The following is a 23,372-nucleotide window of genomic DNA, read 5'->3' on the forward strand; positions in this document are numbered from 1 at the left end:
ACAAATATTTGCTTATAAACAACAAACACAGTAGGGTTTTATATTTCATTCATTTCTCAGACAATTGTGTGACCTGAAAAAATATCTGATATAAAATAACATCCAAACAGGCCTTTCTAGTTCAGACTGATATTATATCTAGGATATGACTGATTTATAGATATTGTAAATCTTTCATAAGTATCTGATAATGATGAGAAGGATGAAAATTGGCCAAGTTGTTCTTGATATTTTCTCATTCACTTTTGTTGTTTGTTGACAGAGAGAGAGAAAGAGAGAGAGAGAGAGAAAGAGAGAGAGAGAGAGACAGAGAGAGAGAGAGAGACAGAGGAGAGAGAGATTTTTTTGATTTTTCCCATTCTTTAGAAATTTTCCAACTCTGTGTGCTTCTCCAACTCATATATGCTACTAGTACCTTATTGTATGTAAAGAGTAGAGAGTCAAATTGTCATTATCCTTATTAATTATTATAGAAAGTGTATTTGCAATTTGACAGAATGTCTTAAATAGCTAGTATAAGGAATTAAAACAAATAATATTTTCTCTATTTGTTGAACTAGAAAAAGAGTTAAGCTAATTTTTATCAAACAAAATTCCACTGAGTTTTAAATGCAAACTCTATCAACCTGTTACCAAACTGATTCTTTTGAAATAAATAAAAATGTGTTTTAGAGTAATGCTTCTAATTTTTATTAAAAGAATTTTGGTATTCTATTTCCTGCTATTTTGAGTATGTTCTGTCTGTCAATCTGTGAAAGACCAGATTCTACCTATCAAACATAACTTTCTAATGCATGTATCAACATGAAAATTAGTTCTTTTAGTATTATGAATTATATTTTCAGTTTTTAATTATAGATTGTATTAGATCATCTTTCAGATACCTTCTTAACCTAAAATCTGAAACCTAAATAATACATTTGTTCTTCCCTTTGTAAGAAGAGCAAGACAGTTATTTTCATTCATATTTTTAGATGAGGAATCTAGGAATGAAAATGTTGTGACTTCTCCACAATCCCATAATTTATTTTTTAAATGACAAAAGCAAGGTTAAACCTAAATCTTTTTCCACATCTCTCTAGACATCTTTCCATTGCAAGTCAGAAATAATTATGTTACTTAATCTATACTTGAAAGTATTTTATTAAAATTATTTTCAAATTAGAATTTGAAACTTAAACCTTATTGTGGAACCTGAAATAAAGGTTAAAGGGCAGAAAAGTTATTTGTCTCTACTCTATAGATAATCATGTCCAAATATAAGATAGAAAAATTTGGATTTTAATATTTCATCCTGATTGATTTGACAGAGTAGTCATTCTTACATCAACACATATTTTTTTTATTTATCTAATAAAGAAAATAATACACATGTGCAGAAACTTGAGATTTTATCAAATACCACAAATTCCTTGACATGTTTGATCAAATAAAAGGTATACTTAAAAATTAACTTCTACAATTCTTAGCCTTGAAAGTTATAATGAAAAGAGATTAGAAAAACATGAATTAATTTAAAATGACAATAAAGATTTAGGTTAACCCAGAATGCTGAAAATATCTTTATGAAATAGAAAGAAAATTGGACATTTCAATTAGTAAAATATTTTATATGTAAGATACACTCATGCTCTACTACAATTGGAAAACATGATACAAAGTATTCATTTTTTAAAATTATTCTGCTTCATAAATGATTACTACTAGCAAAAAATGAAGCAAAAATATTCACAGCTTAAAATGCTCCAATAAAATACTATCCTGTTTAAAATACATAGAAAAAATAGTTCATTATGAATTTTGTCAAGTATTAAGCATATTAACTTATATGTCGAGACTATTTCAGTGGTATGAGCACTGAAATATGGAGTCAGAAAACATGGGATTTAATTCTCAATCTGTTCCTTATCCCCTTGGACACCAGATTAGAGACTCTTTGAATATCCTCAATTCCCTGATTTTTAAAATGAAAAAACTGGACAAAATGATCTCTAAATTCATCAAGTTCTAAATCTATGGTTTTATATAACCTTTGAGGGTTTATAAAGTTCTTGCTATTCTATGTAGGCAGTTTAAATTATCTTTATTTTACAAATGAGAAAGCTAGGTTTAGAAATTTTAAATAGCTCACCCAAGGTTACACAGTTAAATACTAGAATCAAGATTTAAATCCAGACTTTCATATTTTATCTCTTTTTGCACAATATTCACTTGCCTCAACATGTTTAGGAAATGAACAGAATATTCACAAACACCATTTTTTTAGGTCTTGATTTTCACAAAGTACTATTTGTATCAATTCCATACTTCCTCATGTTCTGTCTCTAATATTTTTATTCATTCAATTAAAGAAATATCTTATGAATTTCATATTCCAATGTTTTTTCTATCATTCTCACACTTCTTGTATCTTACATAGTGTCTCTTACACTATTTCTATTGGTTTGTTGTGTCTTTCTCTTTCCAGCTCTATTCTCAACATAGAGAACAAGATTGTATATCCACAAAATCTCATAACTGATGACTCTTTTCTATTTTCACTGCCCCCATCCTAGATCAGATTCCCATTTATCTCTTTGTATATACCACTACAGTGATTTCTAACTGATTTCCCTATTTCCATTCTTTTTAATCAGTTAACAAGCCTTTATTAGGTACCCACTACATGCCAGGCACTGGTGATCTCCAAGAAAGTCATTAATATTTCTTTTCTATTTTCCAATTTTTAGACTGTTATCCAAATAATCTTTCTAAAGCAAAAGTCTGACATCATTCCTTTAATGGCTCCCACTGTTTTTCCACATAAAATAATAATTCCTTAGTAGGGCATTTACAGTTTTCTATATTATGTCAAACTTGTCATTCTAGGATTATTGTAACATATAGTTCTTGATTCTTTTTGCTCCCTAATTTCAACTTCTCATTTCCTACTTCTTTATTTTTATTCATGAAACAAATGTGAAATGGTTTCATAGTCCTGGTTGATGAATCTTCTAATTTCTTCAAGACCCTACTCTGATTATACCTATCCTCCTCCATGAAGATTTTCCTGACTTTTTTCCTTATAAATCACTTCTCTTTCCTTGAACTTCTTAAGCCACTTTAGACTTCTCCTTCATAACTATATTATAATTTGTTTTATATTTATCTGAATATTTGTTTTATTTCTCTTACTGTTGGAATGCTCCTTTAGATTAGAGATTGTGGCTTTGCATACTCAATAACAATTATAATAATAACTAGCATTTATATAGTGCTTACTATGTGCCAGACACTGTACTAAGTGCTTTATAATTATTACTTCGTTTTATCCTTATAATAAATCTAGGAGGTATGTGTCATTATTATTATAATTTTCCAGGTCAGGAAACTAAGGCAAATGGAAGACTTGCCCAGGGTCAAACAGCTAGTAAATATTTGAAGCTTAATTTGAGCTCATATCACATATCATTATGTCTAGACACCCTGTTCTCTACTTTCTATCCAGTTTCTCCTCACATTATATGTACTATATAATCTAGTAAGATCTCACAAATATTTTAAATTACAGAAAATTAAATTGGGAAATATTTCATAGCAGAAAAGATATATAACAATGTTAAAGGAGCTTTGCAAACATTTTAAAATCACTAAGCCTGCAAAAATCCCATTTGATACATAAATTAATATTAGTTGCATGCTTTATTAAATTCACTTTGTCCTTTCCAAATCAGTGTCCCTTTCTATTCCTATGAAAAAACTCATCCATTTATATGTTAGGTATCAATGTATTTAAGAATATCTTTTCTAAGATCAAGACAATATATTTGTATAAGATAAAATGTCAGTTCCACAATACAGCATGAAAGTTTACCACAATCTGCTTTTAACTTAGTGATCCAACCTTAATCATGTATTACATCACTTGCTATGCTTTATGTTCTGGCTAGATTGGGACACCATTCACCAACTCTTCCAAAAATTTCAAATACTCTTTCTTGACTGTGCAGTACCACAGATCATCTCCCAATCCTCTCATATGGTTCTTCTTCATTTACACCTCTCAGATTCCTTATCATATCTTCAAGGCTCAACAAATATCATTTCCTCTAGGGATATTTTCCTCATACTCCAAAGTCTCAGTATTTTCTCTTTTCTCAAATATTTCTGAAACATTTAGTTTTGACCCCCTTTTATCCATTTTCTCTTATACTCATATATGTAAATTCCATATCCCCCTCAGTGGAATATATTCTGGAGGTCTCCCCTTCTCTCCTTTTTATTCCTTCTAACATTGTGCCTTAGACTCAGTAGGTACTGAATAAATGTTTACTGAATGCAAGATTCAATTTGCCAAACTTTTAAAACATTGTTCCTTATGTTCATTGCTCAGATACAAGGTCAAGTGTTAATTTCCATGGCTACTACTGAAGTATTTTTAACACTGCTGAAATTGCTGATTTATTTGATATTTTCTTATTTTGGTTCATTATATATTAGCACGATATCTGAAAAGAACATCTCAGAATGATGGAAGGTAATTTACTTTGTCTTTCAATAAAATTACTAGTTTCTAAACTATGAACTCTTAACTTTTATTACCAATGTTCTAAACATATCTCAAGCCCATTTTGAACTTGATTAATAATTTTTCAGACATATATATGTAAAGGGCTGAAACTCTGAATAGGTGCACTTGAATCAGACAACCAAGCACTTAAGGCTAATTACCTGCTGTACAATAACTCTATTAGAATGTTTGGAATTTCTCTTTTCACAGTTAATGCTAGCTCAATGCTTGGGGTTAAGAGAATTGTAAGGAAGGATTAGGGGGTGGAGTGAAACAAGCCAGACTCATTTTGGAGGTGGACGAAGAGGAGGGAGGTTGTGGAGAGCTTGTGGAAGTCTTGTTCATCCCCTTTACTTCCCCCCCTAAAGACCAAGGACTTTTGCTTATCCTAACTCCGGCTGATTCTGAAGCCTCCGGGGGCTAACCCGGACTATATATATATATATATATATATATATATATATATAAATAAAATTCTCATGGCTTCTGAACCTGGGGATCACAAACTTTAAAAAATAATTATAACTTTATTTCAATATAATCTGTTTCATTTATAGCTCTATGTATCATATTTTATGTATTTAAAAATATTAATGTTAAGAAAAATCCATGACACACAAAAAAGGCTTAAGAATCCCTAATCTAAGTACAAATAGTACTATATCCTAAATGGCCTACACACACATTTATATTATGCACACAAATACATGTATGTGTTTAAATAATCAAATTATTTAATTTAATAATATTAAATAAGTATATTAATTATTAAATAATATGTTTAAAAACAAACAATGCCATCCATATTTAAGATTTCAAAAGTATGAATTTTTAATTTAGATTCCTCCAATAATGAACAAATCTTATAGAATGAATTATCATAAAATTGACCTTAATTTTTAAAAAATAAAACTGAGTCATGTTGAAAATTACCGTATAATTTTCCTGTAGCTAGTATAAAACTAAAAATACAAAGCTTTACTACAATAGAAAAATAGTTACCAGTAGACTTAGTATCCATAAGACAAGGGGAATTGATATGTCCCGAAATTCCCAATATTTTCTTCCTGAACTACCTATCTTTATACCTAATTTCATTAAGGAACTACACTCTTTTATGTATACACAAGTTTTGCAAACTTTGGAACATTTATTCTGGTAAATATTTACAAACCTCATCTTTAAAAGGATAACATGTAGTTCACTGAAGCTCAAATTATTTGTATAGAAATTGCTATCTCCAAAAACATTGATTAACAATGAAATTGTTTTCACATGCAGTTATAACAAACAGGTATATGTTTCAAATTGAATTCCAAATGATATGCTAAATTTAAAATCCTGGGAATACTTTTATAGGAAAACTGATCAAAAATACATTAACTTTAGTTATTATTAAAGGCCTTCACGACATAAGCACACAGTTAAACTGGAATCACTATTTTATTCTTTTATCCTTAATTTTAGTATCTATAAAATAATCTATCACCACATAATAATGTTTGGATTTTTTAAAGCCCTCCAAGATCTGAAATATATGGTAACATTTTAAATAGCAAAAAGGAGAAGAAAAAGATTATCTTTTCTCCCTTCCTTTTTTTTTCTCTTGTCATTACTGTAAATTCATAGGTCATGTTTAAGGTACCTACACTTCTAAATCCCATGATCCTTTGATCCTAACAGTACATAATAGAAGCACAGCACCATATATTCTTTTCCTGTTTTCCCTATAAAATTCTATGTACGTGTTACATGCTGTCTTAAAGCTGTGGAATATGTTTGATTATTTTTTTCCTTATTTTTTTTTAAACTCAAATTTGTTACACTCAATTCAATTCAATAAACATAAGGATATGGTTCAGTGCTATATGCTGAAGATACAAGATACCTTCAAGGGACTAACAAGAAAATAATATATCTCTATGTGTTTGTGTTTGTGTTTATATTTTATGCATTTTATATGTGTTCATGTTTTACTTCATAAACTGACATGTTCAAATCTAATGAAGATTACCCAAGCTGACTGTTCCTCAGAAGATGTTATCAGGGTAGTATTCAAAGTTCTTCCATCTTATAACAATCATCTGAAATTACTTTCCTACCTCTACCTGGGATTGCCATGTAAATGGAAGTTCAAAATAAGCATTAGGCTCAGAAGCATCTTAGGTCAATATTCCTTTTGATTCGTAAATGGTTGTACCACAGATGTCTAAATGGCATGACTTTCAAAGACTATGACATCATTAGAAAAAACAGAGACGAAGGGTTTACATAAAATTAAGAAATATGTCTCAGTAATTTCCTTTTATCATTTTTAATCATATTAAGTATTTTATATAAGCAATAATCCTAAATAGCAATTAGATGAGATGACTTATTTTATACAAGATAATGAGCCATCCCCTGAGTGAAATGAAATTGGGTCTAAGACCTGCCTCTGATACATATTAACTTTGTTCATTTAGCAGTCATCCATTTTTAGAATTCTTACCAGATTCTGCTCTTCCTCCTGGCTTCCCTTGGGTTTTCTTGTTTGTTTGTTTGTTTGTTCTTTGTTTTGTTTTATTCTTGTTTGTTTGAATTTTTCCAAATCTTAACTAAAATTCCACTTTATGCAAGAAAATTTCTCCAGTTCTACTTAATGCTAGTGACAGTCCTCTGTGATTATTATCAATTTATCCTGTATATATGTTGATCATACATAGTTGTTTACATGTTGCCTCTCCAATTCAATTGAGACCTCATTGAAGGCAGGGACTCTTTTTGTTTTTCTTTGCAACCCCAGGACTAAGGATAGTGTCAGACACATAGTAAGTACTTAATAAATGCTTGATGACTTCATTTGACTTTGTGATAATGTGAAAGTCATTAAATTTCTCAAAGCTATCTCCAATTCCCTAAAACTCTGAGCTAGAAAGAAATCAACTATTTGCATCACTTACTAGATTGCTCACACTGGGAGTATGAAAGTGGGAATGTTGGAGTTCCTATAATGAATAAATTACAGGTCTGGAATACTCTCCCTGCCCCCCCCCCAAAAAAAAAATGGTTAACACTAGATAAAATAAATGTTCTTAATCTACAAAGTAGAAAAGTTGTCGATAGGAGACCTCTGACCTCTTATGTCCTTTACCTTTTTCAGTTTCAAAAAGAAAGCTGTTTTGGACTGGGGTGTGGGGGGAGGAAGGAAGAGAAAGAAGAATGTAGGAATTGACAGAAAGCCTTGTAATGCTGGAGAAACTGAGACAAGATAGAGATTAGAGAGTTTTTAATATTTTATTTGAGTGGGAGAGATTGTGCTAGGGGTAAAACAGGATCCATGTTGCCTCCAGAGCTGAATTAGACTCTCATTTCAAAGCATTCAGCCTCAAATGAAGAATTCCAAGGATTTTTATAGACTCCAGCTATCAGGGAAGCAAAGGGGGGGGGGGAGGAGTAGAGCACTGGTGGGTGGGGATTTCCAGGAATGGACCATAAATCCGGTTCTGACAGGATGATAAATCCCTATAAATTGGGAGTGAAGTAGGTAGTCAAGCTAGAGACAGGAAGTCTGGGAAGGAGGAGATATCCCCCAGATCTGAGATTAAACATTTAACATTTATGACTCTTTGGAATGCTAGAGTAGCCAGCCCTATTTTATATCTGTCCTAATGGTCAGGAAGGGGAGATTATAACCAGGGGGTTTGAGGCAGAACAATTAAAAGAACTGAGGCAGAACAATTTAGAGAAACTGTGCCATAACAGCCTGACAGATATTGAATATACACGTTATGTGTACATATGTGTTTATGTATGTGGTAAGATAACATATAGTGTAAACAATATACACATCTGCTTTTTTTTTTTTTTTTTTTTTTTTTTGCTGAGGCAATTATGGTTAAGTGACTTGCCCAGGGTCACACAGGAAGTGACCAAATTTGAACTCAGGTTCTCCTGACTTCAGGGCTGGTGCTCTATCCACTGTATTACATAGCTGTCCCTCTTACTTATATCTTAATATAATGTGTTAGACATTTGTTAGTGTATATATATATATATATGTACACACACACACACACATACATACATACACATGTATGGGGATGTATAGGTGTACATATATGCATTGTATGTGTTTATATAGATGAATATATATGTACAAATACACACACACACATATACCAATACACATGAATCTCAGGGATGGCAAGAGAAGTAAAGTGTCTATCCTGAAATTGAATGGGATACAAAGAGACATTTCAATTTCCATTTTTTCAAGGAACTCTTTAAAAAGCAAATAATGGTATTAGTAGTCATAGAATTCTAAAATTTAGAACTATAAAAGAAATTTGAGATCATCTACCTAAACTCCCTCATTTTACAAATGAGGAAATTGAGGTTCAAAGGGATTAAGTTATTTGCCCAAGGTCACATGCAAGTAGCACAGTCTATATTCCACAAAACCCTCTGACTAGAAATCTACTGCTCTTATTAAGTAATTTTGACCTCCATTCTCCCTATATAACCTAATTTACTTGGTTATTTGAAAAATTAGAATTCTGGAGTAATAATAATAAAATGTCACATGACAGCTTTATTATACTGGTTTTATTCATCTTCTAAAAAGAAAATGTATTCTGTAATAAAGGCATAAGTATTAAAAATGGAGGAAGTCCTTCTGTATCAGTTCTAGTCTTTCATTTTACTTGTCAATTTTGAATATTAAGTTAACTAATTTCATTTGTGTATCCTTTTAACCAACCCCTCTCATTCTATAAATTTCAGCACAAGAAAAATCTAAACAACATACTGGAGTAGAACCCTAAGGAGAAGAAAAGACATTATATCATTGATTCATACAGCTTTAATTAAATCATGTAAAGGAAAAAAAAAAAAAAAACTGGTTTCCCAAATATACAGGCCAGGCAGAAACTCTAAATTATTTGTTAAAGGCAATTTGAAAACTACACAAATATATGAGCTCCTTAACAATGCCTTTGTAGAATGATTATCAATAATTCATGAGTGATATAAGCAAGTTTTTTGTAATTCTCAGGTTCATTATATCAAATAATGAGTTTTCATTTTATTTATTATCAGATATACAAACTGTTATTAGGTCAATATTTATTAAAAAGAATTCTAGTAAAAATCTTGTCTCAGAATAGATATCACTTTCCTTCAAAAGAATATTTGGTATCTGGTTAAAAAGAGACTTCGGTATCCAAAAAACAAAATTCATAATATTCCATTGTTGGTTTGGTTTTGAATTTGCATAAGATTCTTAAAAATAGATTACATCTTCTAAATGTAAATGTTTCATTAAAACAGACCAACCTATGTAATATGTCACTATTGACTCTTGCCAAGATAACATACATGTCCCTAAGTCATTGTACAGTTGTGAATTCCATATGAAAAAGTCATTCAATTGAATACAAAGACTATCAGCAGCCACTAACAGTACAAAGCTATATAGAACTGATTATTTAATTGATGTATAATTAAACACACACATTACATTATCATTTTATGAAGGTAATTTGATAAAATTTGGTAGAAAATGAAATCATAAATGATAGAAAACAAAAATAAAAGATGGATTGACCTTTGACTGAAAAGGAATTAAATCATTCCTCTCTTTATTAGTTGTTTACTATTAGAAATGCATTTTGACTATAATTTAAGTCAGTCTGATTTTGCCTCTCCTTAGCTTTCTCATCTGTACCAACTAATGAAATCCCTTCTCAGACTGGTGAAAAAATTACAGCACATAACCTTTTAACAAATCACTTACAAAACAATAGCTCTTAAATATATTAGGAATGTTTGTAAATTGTACTCTCATTAGGATAATCTAAAAAGGTGAAAGATTTAAGACCTAAATTCAGACACTAGATACTGTTGTTGTTCACTTATCCAAAATAAGTTTTTGTCCCAAAACTATTAAGTTCAATTATTCAGTTCTCTTATCAAGTTACTTGTCGAAACATCATCACTGCTGTTTTCATGGAAACATTCCCTATCCATTTTTTTTCCAGCTCATTATGCACAAAGAATAGAAATTGTCAATCTTATAGCCATACTAACTGCAGACTAACTGAATTATTCATTTGTTAGAAAAGTTGAGTCAAATCAGTTTTCCTCTAATTCTAGAACTGTCTTGTTTCATGCCTCTTAAACATGACCAGCAAATTATTTGTAAATCATGGTTATTGTACATGGAGCAACTTCTTTTGTTTTGCAAGAGGATTATCATAAAGAAAGTAAACTTTCGACTTTTCATTATTTTTAAGAGTGGATTAAAAGTATGGCAATTTGGAACTACTGATGATATGGATTTCTGTTTTTTATTTAGGAACTCTCACACTTTTTTCTTTCTTTCTTTCTAGTGGCTAATTGTGTTAGGATGAGAGATTCTACCAAGACATTATGTGTGTGTATGTATGTGTGTGTTAGCTTCTTATTCTAAAGGACACTAATTAGTTTTAAATGGTGTTAAATACCATCCCTGCAGTTGCAAGTACTTCTCTGGGAATTTTACCAGAGAAAAGAACTCCTGTAATTTAAAATCACTTTGTTTTCTTCATTCACAGTTATTAGTGAAACAACGACCTGTAGAACTCTTAGAAAGTCCTCCCCCACCCACCACACATACACACACACCCCACACTGTCCATTAGTCTGGATGGCTACCAAGCACATCTACTTCACCAGCTCCATCTCCCTTCAGCAATTCCCATCCCCCAAAGTGCCTCTAGCAGAGGAATAGCTTGAAGCAAGTTCAGCCTTTCCACTCACAAAGCCTTGGCTGGCCTTAAAGGAAATTCTCTTAACAACGTGTCAATTTTATATTGGCCACAAAGACAACTTCTGTTTGGGGGGAGGGGAGGAAAGAGGGACTGGAGCTTGGCTGTCCCTTTTCACAGACAAGGATCTTTGTGGCAATCAGAAAACATTTCCTGAATAAAAAATCAACACACTCTCTCCCATTGCAGGGTGGGGGAACAGGCACAAATATATAACATCACTCCCCTCACTGAGATGAAATGCATCCAGTAACTTCCCAGTTGGGAAATCTATTTTCTTTTCTTCTGTCTTTGTACTCCCCTCTTCCCCCAACCCCCCAAATCACTTGTTAAACATAATCCACAGCTTCAAAATCTCTATGTAGCGCCCCTGGTAGGAATTTGGACAAATGCTGTAAATCACTTCTGCACTTTATCTCCTCCCTCTGCATTTCCGTTATACTCTGCCTTTCCAAATAGCCCATCTGACACTCTCCCTCTCCCTTTATATTGATCAACAGGGGATCAGAAGAGAGGGCAGAATCCTTTGCAGTAGATCTAATAAGAGTCTGCTAGTTCTCATCCAGCAACAATAACCCTACTAACTAAAAGTCCAGTGGGGGAGGTAGGGCAATTAATTTGCATGTGTGCTTTAATTGAGCCCCTTCCACCCACCCTCCCTTTGCTCCCAACAGCACGTGACTTCACAGCCATTGCGACACAGTGAGCTTGTGCTTCCAGTCTACATGGGCCTCTCCTTAAGGACCAGAGTGCAATGGGGGGTTTATGGTGCAATGCAACTCAAATAAAATCATAGATCTACTATGCCATTGCCTCTTCTGCCTTGATTTGGAAGATTGTTAAGAAATTGACAATTGAATTTATGTCTTTTTAGTCATTCTATCTTATTTTTGTAACTCTTATTTTCTTTCTCTGTTCTTTGGGGGAGACTGGAAAGAAAGAGAACCAGAAGGGTTAAAAAGAATAGGATTAAAGGATTTTTTTTTTCTGCAGAGATATTCCAAGGGATTCTACATCTTCATTACTTGCTTCCATTTTCTATACACTTCCTCAGGTCCAAGGCCAAAAATTATGATTTGGCTTCCAACCTGTGACTATCTCTTGGCTGAGCTGCAAACTCAAGGAGGTAGTATCTATTCTCCTCTATATGCACAGGCACCAACAGATACATCTGGATGAACATGTCAAGCTTAGGGCACCTGTCATTTCATTTCAGTCCCCAAGTATCTTCAAAGGTCTCTGAGGGTATGTTTCATTCTAATCAAACTTATTCATCCTTTCACCTTCATGATTCCTAGATATTAAATCAATAAAGACCTTCTTGAGTTCAGATGAACCCAAATACAACAGAAATACTAGAGGAAATAAGATGACCTAAAAATCATAAAAACGACAAAAATCCTTTTTAAGTTTTTCTAAAATCTCCCTTCTCACTCTGTCCCCCTGAACCCTTAAACCCAGTTTCCTCTACACTTACCTTCTTTCGGTGGACGCTTGGCTTCCCTGGTAAGATTGCAGACCTGAGTAGTTTGCAGCTCTTGGGTTAGACAGCCTTCCGTCTGCTCATTGAGGGGAAGCACCACATTATTTAACAACATCAGGGACTGGTCGTCTATTCCCCATTCCCCCAAATGCTGAGGACAGGTGCATTTTGTATACATGATCCCACAAGACTCCGTTCTCCCATTTTCGGATTTTAAGCAGCTTTCCAGCCAAGTGCATAATACATGGCAACCAAATTGGCTTGGGCTCACCTTATTCAAAACCAAAAACTCAAAAAAAGATTTTTCATCTTCATTTCCTTTTTTCTGTAATCCTGGAAATTCAATTGGATATACCCGACGTATTTGAATAAAATTTTTATCATATTGTAGAAATACAAAAGCATTCTTGGAATCGCAGAGTTGCATTATAGAATGGTTATTTTTTAAAAGATCCTTTATTTTTTCATGAGAAAAATGATCAAACTGATAAGCCAAGAGAGAAAAGTTAGAGCAGCTGAAGTCCTTTTTGGAAAATTTCAGGTAAATACTATATTTGGTTGGATCTGGATTTTCCAGCGTCCAAGTGCAGTTTGTAAAGTTTTTTGGAAACATTTCACTCACAGAATACGATCCATAAATGACTCCCTTCACCAATGTGGAACACCAGAAGTCTTGGGCAGCATTAAATCCAAACATAACCAGGAAATAGGTGGAAAATATATAAATCAGCAGATTACGAACAGCCTTCATCCTATGTCATTTGGCCTGTAAAAATGTGGAGGAAATTACAATGCAAAGGTAATTCTGCATGCATTGAAAAAGAAACTCCTTCCAATATTGTGGCCAGCTGTTTTCAAGATTTCAGTTAAAACCCTTTACAAAAAGAAGGGCAGGTAATTTTTATTTTATAACGCAAGGAAATTGTTCGATGCTGTGTGAACAGCGCCACCATGTGGCTATTCACAATGGTCCAATTCCCTAAATTCAAATTAAAAATAAGATTTAATAGATCATTAATAGGGATGTCCTCACTCATCTAGTAGCTATTCCCTGTCAGTGAATTATAAAACTACAAATGGAAATGAAACCTATAGATTTAATGAAGTGTCACATTTCAAAAAATCAATTTACATGTTTTGTTTTTTGTTTTCCTCCCTAAACTATGCATAGAAATATCTCACATAATCTAATCTGAAAATGGAGGAACTGTTGTCATTAAATTATCTCCTTACTATTAAATGTACTGTTATTGTGATAAATTACAGTCACTATTTAAAAAGGCACAAATTATTATTTGTTGCAGATGGAACATCATCTACCACATGTCTATATGCTTTTGCAGGACCACCTGATATACAAAGGTCTCTGTAATGATAAATTCCTGTGCGACAACATAAGTATCAACAATGTATTCTTAAAATTTGTAACTATTTTCTGGAAAAGGGTATACATAGGTAAAAACATAGAGGGAACTTATTTGATATGCCACTGAAAATCAGGATTTAAAGACATTCATTTCAATGTGACATGTCCTCTTGGGATACATAAAGTGGATCACTCTATTAGTATCTGTATCCAAAGGCTATGTCAATGAAAAATACAAGAACCACAGTAATTGAATTGGATTTATTCTTTTAATTGCTTTTTAAAATTAGTACTTTTATCTAGACTTATCTAATATAACTTGAAGATTTGCACATGACAGATGAAAAACAAGTTATATTTTCTGTCTTAGCACATTGCATCTATAGAATGGATCCCTTCCCAGTAATGGCCCCAAACCCCTCCTGTTTTGTTTTTGTTGTTTTATCTTGACTTTTCATGATATAATAACCTTGGTTATATTTACCTCTGTATGTTGTTTCCAAAAATAACTTGAATGTTTTCAGCTTTAACCTTTAAGAAGTTTTTGAGGGTTTTTTGTTTTGTTTTGTTTTGTTTTTCTTTAAAAAATGACTGACACTTCGTTTTCCAGTTAGTGTCTGGGCTGAGAAAAGTGATGCCAAGTTAATTTTAAAAGTCTTTAGACTGCAGCCTCTTCCGCTGTTCTGTAAACAGAGACAGACAGACAGAGGCAGTTAGAGTTTTGAATCTTGGCTTTACCTAGGTTCTTCTCTCCCAACCCAAGATATATATATATATATATATATATATATATATATATATATATATAAAAGCTTCTTCCTTCCCATTGCATAACACACACCAACGCGCGCGCACACGCGCGCGCACGCACACACACACACACACACACACATACACAGGAACACATCGACAGATTGAAGTCCCTGGAGAAATCTCTAAGCTTTCCAGATTATAATTTAAACTCTTAGTCTTGACATGGGTAATACAGCACCAACTCTAAATCTCTTTATAGCTGCAGTTTAAAATAACACAAGATCTACTGGAGCTATCAAAAACACTGCTCCTCTGTTTTGTCCTAAGCATATAGACTACTGAATAATACATTATTTTTTTCTTGATGAAGTTTAGTTACAGAACATGTAAATTTTTTCAAAAAGAAAGAAAGTTAATGGAAATTCTGAGAATAATATCCTTCTCTTCATGTAGCACTTTGCAGGCAATGCAGGTCTGCGCAGTATTCTACAGGATAGAGTGTAGGCGTTGAAAGCCAATGTGACAATAAGTGTCTAAATTAGGAATTCCAACCATGATAAAGGATTCATTTTATAATTTGCAACTCAAAAAACGGTCTTCTTTTTCTTCCAAATGAAACCTCCGGACTTTTTCCTTCCACATAATATGCCGGAGTCCATGTCTGCAGTGCTTTCCTCATCTTGCATTAGAAAACCTGGCACAACAGCCCTGATTTCACTTCAGCGTTTGCTCGGGCAAGCTCCCTGAAAAGACTGTTCTTGATTTTTAAAAAATCTGAAGACACAAAATTTCGTTTTGTTCTTAATGCCAGTAAAAGAATAACTGAGATGGCCTCTAAGAAGGACTGCAGGGTCAATTAAACACCTGCTTCTCCTCTTTAAGAAATAAGCAAGGAAAGAGGGGGATAACTGGTCAGGGAATCTTAGGATTAGATCATTTATTTATTTAGTTAGTGATCTGCGGAAAAGCAAATGGGCATTTAGTTGAGCTATGTAAAACTGATTTTCTAGGTGACACTGTAGTTTTGTTGAACATAGACGGCGCCATCACTCCACTCATTTTCCCCCACTATAAGACCCACTGATTCCCCTTATCTTAACTTCCTTAACCTAAAATCCCCCCCTTCATAAAATTACCCCAATCACACATAAACGTCAGATTTTCTCTATTTCTCTGGAAATGACTATGAATGAAGCAGATCTCTCGCAAAACACACTTCTCTAACTTTTCAACTGCGGCGTCTGAGTAAATGCAGAGATTTTGGGGGGGAGGGGAAAGGGGAGGATGATTAGGTGAGAGGGGCTGTTTTTGTCTGGTTCCCCCTCACTTCCAGCTTCTCAACCCAATAGTGAAAGCCTGTCCTTTCGTTCCCTCCCCATATTCCAGGCTTCAAAGTCTATAGCAATAATCCCTGGTAATGGGCATGGAGAATGAATACCCCAAGACCCTCTTACCTTCCACTCCGAAAGCTGAGGGAGGCTATTTCTCTAAGAGCCTAGCACAGGCACACGTCCCAACAACAGTGATGGTGAGACTCCCCTTCTGGCCGAATCACCGTTGCCCATTTTCCCCGACTCAGGTTCCAAAACCAAGATTTAAAAAAAAAGAAAGGAAGGAAGGAAAGAAGGAAAGAAAAGCACATTCACAAGAAGGAAAGGGGCAAAAAAAAAGGGGAGAGGACACCCCCAGCGAACCCAAGAGCTTGGCGCCGTATCCAACTCAATCCAACCTCCCAAACGGAGAACGGAGGGGGTGGGAAAGCCCAAGTCGAGAGACTGCAAGGGGAAAAAAATGGAACTGGCTTAAGAGCGACGATTTGTTTGACCAAATCTAACCCAACAACACGAGTAGCCAAGATGCCAAGGAAACGCCGAGGAGAGAGCTCAAAGCGCTGGAGCTGCTGCTTAGGCGGGTTTGTAGGGTTGGTAGGGTTTTATTGGTATAAGATTAACAGGCTTATTCTTGTTCCTCTTTTCTCCCTCCTCCTCTTCCTCCTCCCCCCTCAGGTACTGATGGACGGACAGCGACTAGGAAAAAAAAAATCCTTGGCTGATGATGTCGGAAAGCTGTTTGAATGCCGAGTGAGGAGGGAGTCTAGAGAGGGAGAGGGAGAGAGATAGTAAAGCTCTGTCTGTGTGTGCGCGCGCGCTCGAGCTCTCCTCTCCCTCTCTTGTGTGTGTATGAGTGTGTGTGCGTGCGTGTGTGTGCGCGCGTGTGTGCTCGCGCGCGCGCACGTGAGCGCTCGCTTTCCTCCAGTGTCTCAGAGTGCGCGCGCTCGTCCGAGTGCGCTGCGCTTTACTCTCCAGCATGGGTGCGCTTGGATGCTCTTCCCGAGCTCGCTGTGCGCTTCCACAGGCGCTGCGCTCTTGTTTTGCTCTGACGTCTGTGTGTATGAGTGTGTGTGTGTGTGTGTGTGTGAGTGAGAGAGAGAGAGAGAATGGGGAGGAGGGAATGGGGCGCGAAGTGGGGGCGTCAGAGAATGGGGAGGCGGGAAAGGCGAAAGAGGGAGGCAACCTGAGGGACTCCAGTGTCCTCCAACCAGGCCTGCACGTCACGGCTACTCAAAACTGAGCACGTCCGTCCTGCGAACGTTAGTTTCTGCGTCTGGGAGGCTTTTCCAGCCTCAGTTCCCACGGAGAGGGACAGGTAGCGACCCACTGTAAGAGAAACTCGGAGATTGGGATTAAAAGAAGGGGTCGGGAGAGGGGGCGTGGGGAGTGGGGCGATGTGGTTAGTGGGAGGAGAAAAAGTGGAAGGGGTGAGAAGTGGAGTACTTGATCTTCCTTCTCGCAGCAAAAACCTGTCGCAGCCCCAGAAGCTGTCAGTTGAGTTCTGCAATACAGATTAATTGATACAGTACTCTGAAGAGAGTAAGCATTTTAGCTTTCAAACTGCTGCCTGTCCCTGGCCGGAACAATAGCAATTTTCTCAGAGAGACTGCAATTAACGTCTTATTTGTTCTATCTAGATAACGTTTTTTGTTTTGTTTTTTTTCCTCCCTCCTGATCTTGGCTTGGGCTCCTTGGACATCTTGTATTGCTCGCTGCATGGCAATGGGATTATGGCTTTGAGCTCAGAACTTTTTTTTTTTTTTTAATATTTCTTATTCTTTTTCAAGTTACCCTGGTAACCGGTATGAGGTGGTGGAGGAAATGGGAAAAGAGGAGAGTATGGTAAATGCTTCAAATGTAGATTATACGGAAAGGGGGGGGGGGTGTTTCCGCTGGTTTTTTTTTTTTTTTTTAACCTTTAATTCAGACTGCTTGCTGAAATATTTGATTGAATAACTCCAAATAGCTTTTAAGCCTCCTGACTGTTTTTCTGCCTGCAAATTCAGTTTATAGTTTCCAAAACAAATGCTAGAATATCTTAGAGATGAAGTTGGGAGGAGAATTCTTAAAGTGGATTTTTTTTTTTTTTAAGTGATGAAATCATCAGTAGACAATCCGTTTTAGCTTCAGGTGAAGTTGAATAAAATGTTTTTCATTCATTTCCTCTTTCCTGATTTTCCCCCTTTTCTTTTCCTCTCTTGGTTATCCTTTTTACTTCTACGAACTAGGCAACTGGAAAAGCCTTTACTAGGTGGGTTAAAGGCAGGGAGCAAGGAGTGTTCTGGTTCTCCCTCCACGAAAGTTGTTTAGTATATGATAATTTGGGTTTTGCCCGCTAGGGAATATTAACATCCCACACAGTCCCTGCCTTAGGGCCAATGTCTGTGTCTATTATGGATAACACTCTGCCTAGGAAACAATTTGTCGTTCTCTATCCAACCAATCTAATCATGATGTTAGAAATTATCAATCCATGGCTTTAAAAAGTAAATCCTATGGAAAGATGGTGTCCTTGATTTTTAAAATCGGATTTTCAATATATTATAACATTTTTTGATGATCTATATGTAAAGAAAAAAATTTTGTCAGACATATTTCAAGACATTTCTTAAAGACATTTTTCCTTCATACATTTATATTTCGACAGAGGTTTATATTGTATTGTTAACCTCCCATGCTAAACAAATTCTGATCAGTAGGATTATTGGAAAAGTTACAATTAAAGAAAAGAGGTGCAAGGAGAGAAGTATTGTTACTTTTGGATAAATCAGCTTGTAAAGGTCTCCTTTAAAAATATGAATAGTTTATATAATACTTTTGGTTTTGTTTTTGGAAGGAAAAAGATGAAAGCTTTGCATAAGCTTTTCCTTAAAAAGAGACAAAGAGATGGTGGATTTGTTTATAGTTATTCTTTATAACTGTAATGGAATGTAAAATTTACATTATTTTCAAATGTGGATGGTCTCAATAAAGAAGAGAGAAATCTCCAAAATTAAAATATATATATATGTGTGTATATATATATATATATTTTCACACTAGCAATGACCTCTTCTTATCCAACAGAGGGACAACCTATAAAGTATTATTGCTGAAGAGTACACATATATTCATTTATATTCAAGTTGGAACATGGGACTGGGTCAGAGAAGAAAGCCACCCTTAATAAAGTGTTTCACCCTTCACACTATTTCCCATAACCTTCATAAATTGCAAGATACTGAGCTAGTCTGATGATGATTGTAGAAAGGTGTATTTATAGCAGATGATATGTGGATGATAAATATGCCTTGTAAGCCATTGTCTCTAGTAACCCCATAGACACTCTGACCCTGTAATTAACTTCCTCAAGGAGGTCAACATGAAGAACTACTAAAAGGATTTATGTACAAAATCTGTGTCTGATCTACTGGCTTTGATGATGACAGCACAATCCAAAGGAGAGCAAAAGGAATAGGTACTACAAAATTCTTTTTTTATTTTTTCAACTTCTGTGATTTTAAATGAGAGTGGATTTAAAATAATGCCACTTAAAAAGACAAGAATAGGAACTGACAAAGTCCTGGCTTTTCTATCAGTTAATTTTATGACAAATTGTAATTTCTATATAATAATCTTTCTGTCCCTCCCAAAAATCTTTATTCCCAATGGTACATAGTAGGCATAAATGTTTTGTTCCCTATTACAGACAACATAACAGAAATCATATAGTTAAAAGTGCCTAAGACTTTAAAGAAGAGAACCTGGATCCAAAAATATCTTTAAAACTCACTTCAAAGCTGATTTTAGACAAATTACTCTATTTCTCTTGGCCTCATTTTTCTCATATTAGAATGACTGTTAGATGACTTTTGAGGTTTCTTCTATCTTCACAACTATCATTTTGTACTGTTCAATTAGCTTCTACATGTATTTATTAAACATCTATTATATGCAAATCACTAGGGATAGAATAAAGAAGAAAAACAAGAAAAACCCCACTACCTAGAGATACAGCATAAATGAAGGAAGAGAATAAATATTTATATAGTGCATGCTATGTACCAGACATTTTATAATTTTTTTTATTTTATCCTCATAACAACCCTTTGAGGTAGGTTCTATTATTATCCTCATTTTACAATATTGAAGAAACCGAGATAAATAGAAGTGAAGTGACTTGCCCAAAGTCACACAGCTAGACTCAGATGAATAAGGTGACATTTAAATTCAAGTCTTTCTGACTCCAGGCTCAGCACTCCATCTTCTATGTCACCTAAATGCCTCACGAGTTCAAGTTATTCACAAATAAGAATGTCTATAAATATGAATTTTAAAAGCTTATGTAAAATAATTTTAAGGGGCCAGGGAACAATTGTATAACATTAAAAATTGGAGTAAGTGATTTCAGGAAATTTCTCCTGCAGGGTATAAAACCTAAGATAATCAAAGGATTCAAAAGGAAAAAGTAAGGATGGCATGCCAGGAAAAAAATATATCCTGTACAAAAACTGAAAACCAAGACATTAAATGTTATATATAAAAAACAGTCAGTAAGCCAAGCTTGCAGAGATGAAGAGTTTGTGAAGGAGAATAAGGGCAAATCAATTTGGGAAAGTAGACATGAGCCTCACTGTGAAGGGCTTTAAATACCAAACAAAGGATTTTAATTTTTTTTATCCCCTAGAATAAATAGGCAACCACTCAAAATTAATAGAGGAATGGCAGTATGTGTCATTCAGGTCATACGTGTATCTGTTATACAGGGTAATTTCCAGTGAAGAAAGTAAGTATATACCTAGGTTTGGTGGAAAGAATTTTAGCTCTTAAAATAGAGGTATCAGACTTCATGTTCCAGTTCTGTTACACCCAATTATTAAGTGACCTTTGACATTTACTAATAATCATGTTGCAGCTTAATTTTCTTATCTATGAATCTGAATTAATGCTTGTGGTATCAAACTCACAGGGAAGAGCTTCAATTTAATTGTGAAGTTATCATCACTATCACCATCATCATCATTATTATTTTGACAAGATCTACATTTTATTTGGAGGGAAGAGGAACTTCCTCTATCAATACAGATCTGCAGTTTATAACTTTGAAAGTTGCTAAATGTCTTATCCATGGACTAATAGCTTGTATGAATGGATCAGGGTCAGGACTTTAACTCAGGAATTCCAGATCTTCTACTCTGAGACCATCTCTCTAAGCTTTTTGCCACACTAAACCAATCAACAAGCATATTTAAATGACTACTATGGTCCAGACACTGTGCAATGTTTGAAAAACAAACATAAAAAATGAAGCATTCTCTGTTTCCAGGAAGCTTACATTTTATTTTTTTAATTTACTTTTTATTGTAGTATTAATTTACATTGCTTTATGAATCATACTGGAAGAGAAAAATCAGAACAAAAGGGGAAAAAAAAAACTATGGGAAAGGAAAAAAAGAGAAAAAAAGAAGTGAACATAGCATGTGTTGATTTACATTTCATCTTCATAATTCTTTTTCTGGATGCAGATAACATTTTCTATCTAAAGTCTATTGGGGTTGCCTTGGGTCCACTGAGAAGAACAAAGTATTTCATAGTTGATCATCATACATTCTTGCTGTTATTGTGTACAATGTATTCCTGATTCTGCATGTTTCACTCTTTACATGTTCATGTAAATCTTTCCAGGCCTTTTTAAAAAAGCTTATTTATAATTTTTCATAGATCAATAATATTCCATTGCCTTCATATACTTATTCAGCCATTCTCCAATTGATGGACATCTCCTAATTTTCCAATTCTTTGCTACCACAAAAAAGAGCTACTACACACATTTTTGCCCATATGGGTCCTTTCCCCTCCTTTATGATTTTCTTAGAATACAGAATCCAGGCACTGCTGGAACAAAGAGTATGTAGTTTTATAGATGACAGTCAGATGTATGTTTTATTATGTTACTTTAGTAACTATATTAAGGATGGATTGGGGAAAGGAGGGACACAATGCAGAAAACAAATGACATGATTGCAATAGTATAACTGATATTCATTAATGATACTGTTTTATAGTTCTTTGTATTTGCTTTCTGTGGTTTAAATATTAGAACTATTCTTTTCCTATACAATATATTTGATAGAGTTCTTTCCCAACTTTTGAGAATTCATTCTGTTATATTTTCATTAATTGTTCTTTTAAACTTTGACAGAAATTTTCTTTAAACCCATTAAGGCCTGGGGTTTTTAACTTTGTTAATTCTTTTATATGTAGTTCTTATTTCCTTCTCCGATATTGGATTATTTAAGATGTCTATTTGGTCATCTGTCAGTTTGAGTACTTTTTGTAGTCATAAACTTGGAGACAAAAGATAATTCCCATTAATTAGTTAATGGCTAAATCAATTGTGATATAAGAAAGAATGTAATGGAATGCTATAGTACTGTAAAAATAATGAATTTAGGGAAACATGGAAAGATATTTAAACTGACATAAAGCAAAGTAAACAGAATCTTTTCCTTCAGTTTATAATTAGAAAAAAATTCTTTTGTATAAAACAAGCCTCTTTCCCCCTTTTTGCCTCCTTAAGTGTATATTCATTAGTGAAATCTCTGTATCAAAGGGTATGGACATTTTAGTCATTTCCTTGAATAGTCTCAAATTATTCTCCATAATGTTTGAACCAATTTATAGGGCCATCATCTCTGCATTAGTTTACTTGTCTTTTCACAACTACTCCAACACTAATCATTCCTATCTTCTGTCACCCTTGACAATTTTCAGGGTATAAAATGAACCCTAGAGTTGTTTTCTTTTGCAGTTTCTTATTATTAGTGATTTGGAGGGTCTGCTGGTCCCTATCTTTTTCTTTGAGTAATATCTGTTTCTTACTGTAAAATAGCATTAGGCCTTATATGTTTTTAATAATTGCCTACATATAATAGATTTTAAATCCTAATCAAAGATATTGATTTTAAAAATGCATCTTCTTAGTAAATTGTTTCCTTTTGTATCTCACTTTCATTGATTTTATTTTTAAAAAATCTTTTCAGTTTCTTTAAATTGAAACTATTTTCACTTTAGTAATCATATTTATAACTTTTTGAGTAAAGGATTTATATCATAATTAGAA

General features: G+C 34.1%; 1 protein-coding gene across 6 annotated transcripts in view; it reads right to left on the bottom strand.

Annotated features, from left to right (window-relative positions):
• ADGRB3 (adhesion G protein-coupled receptor B3) overlaps nucleotides 1–16,600 on the bottom strand; it is an 856,580-nt gene extending 839,980 nt beyond the window's left edge. For 3 of the 6 annotated variants that reach the window (XM_031964677.1, XM_031964676.1, XM_003769193.3), the window contains exons 1-3: nucleotides 16,394–16,600; nucleotides 14,671–14,869; nucleotides 12,815–13,586 (exon numbers count right to left, since the gene is read on the bottom strand). In XM_031964677.1, coding sequence (XP_031820537.1) covers nucleotides 12,815–13,571 — 757 coding nt within the window. In that variant the 5' untranslated portion in view covers nucleotides 13,572–13,586; nucleotides 14,671–14,869; nucleotides 16,394–16,600. Of the gene's footprint in view, nucleotides 1–12,814; nucleotides 13,800–14,670; nucleotides 14,870–16,393 lie in introns of those variants that run through there. The other 3 variants (XM_031964673.1, XM_031964674.1, XM_031964675.1) reach the window with 3 other exon arrangements.
• Nucleotides 16,601–23,372: the final 6,772 nt, after the last annotated feature.

This window comes from Sarcophilus harrisii, chromosome 4 (genome assembly GCF_902635505.1).
Source record: "Sarcophilus harrisii chromosome 4, mSarHar1.11, whole genome shotgun sequence".
Lineage (NCBI taxonomy): Eukaryota > Metazoa > Chordata > Mammalia > Dasyuromorphia > Dasyuridae > Sarcophilus > Sarcophilus harrisii.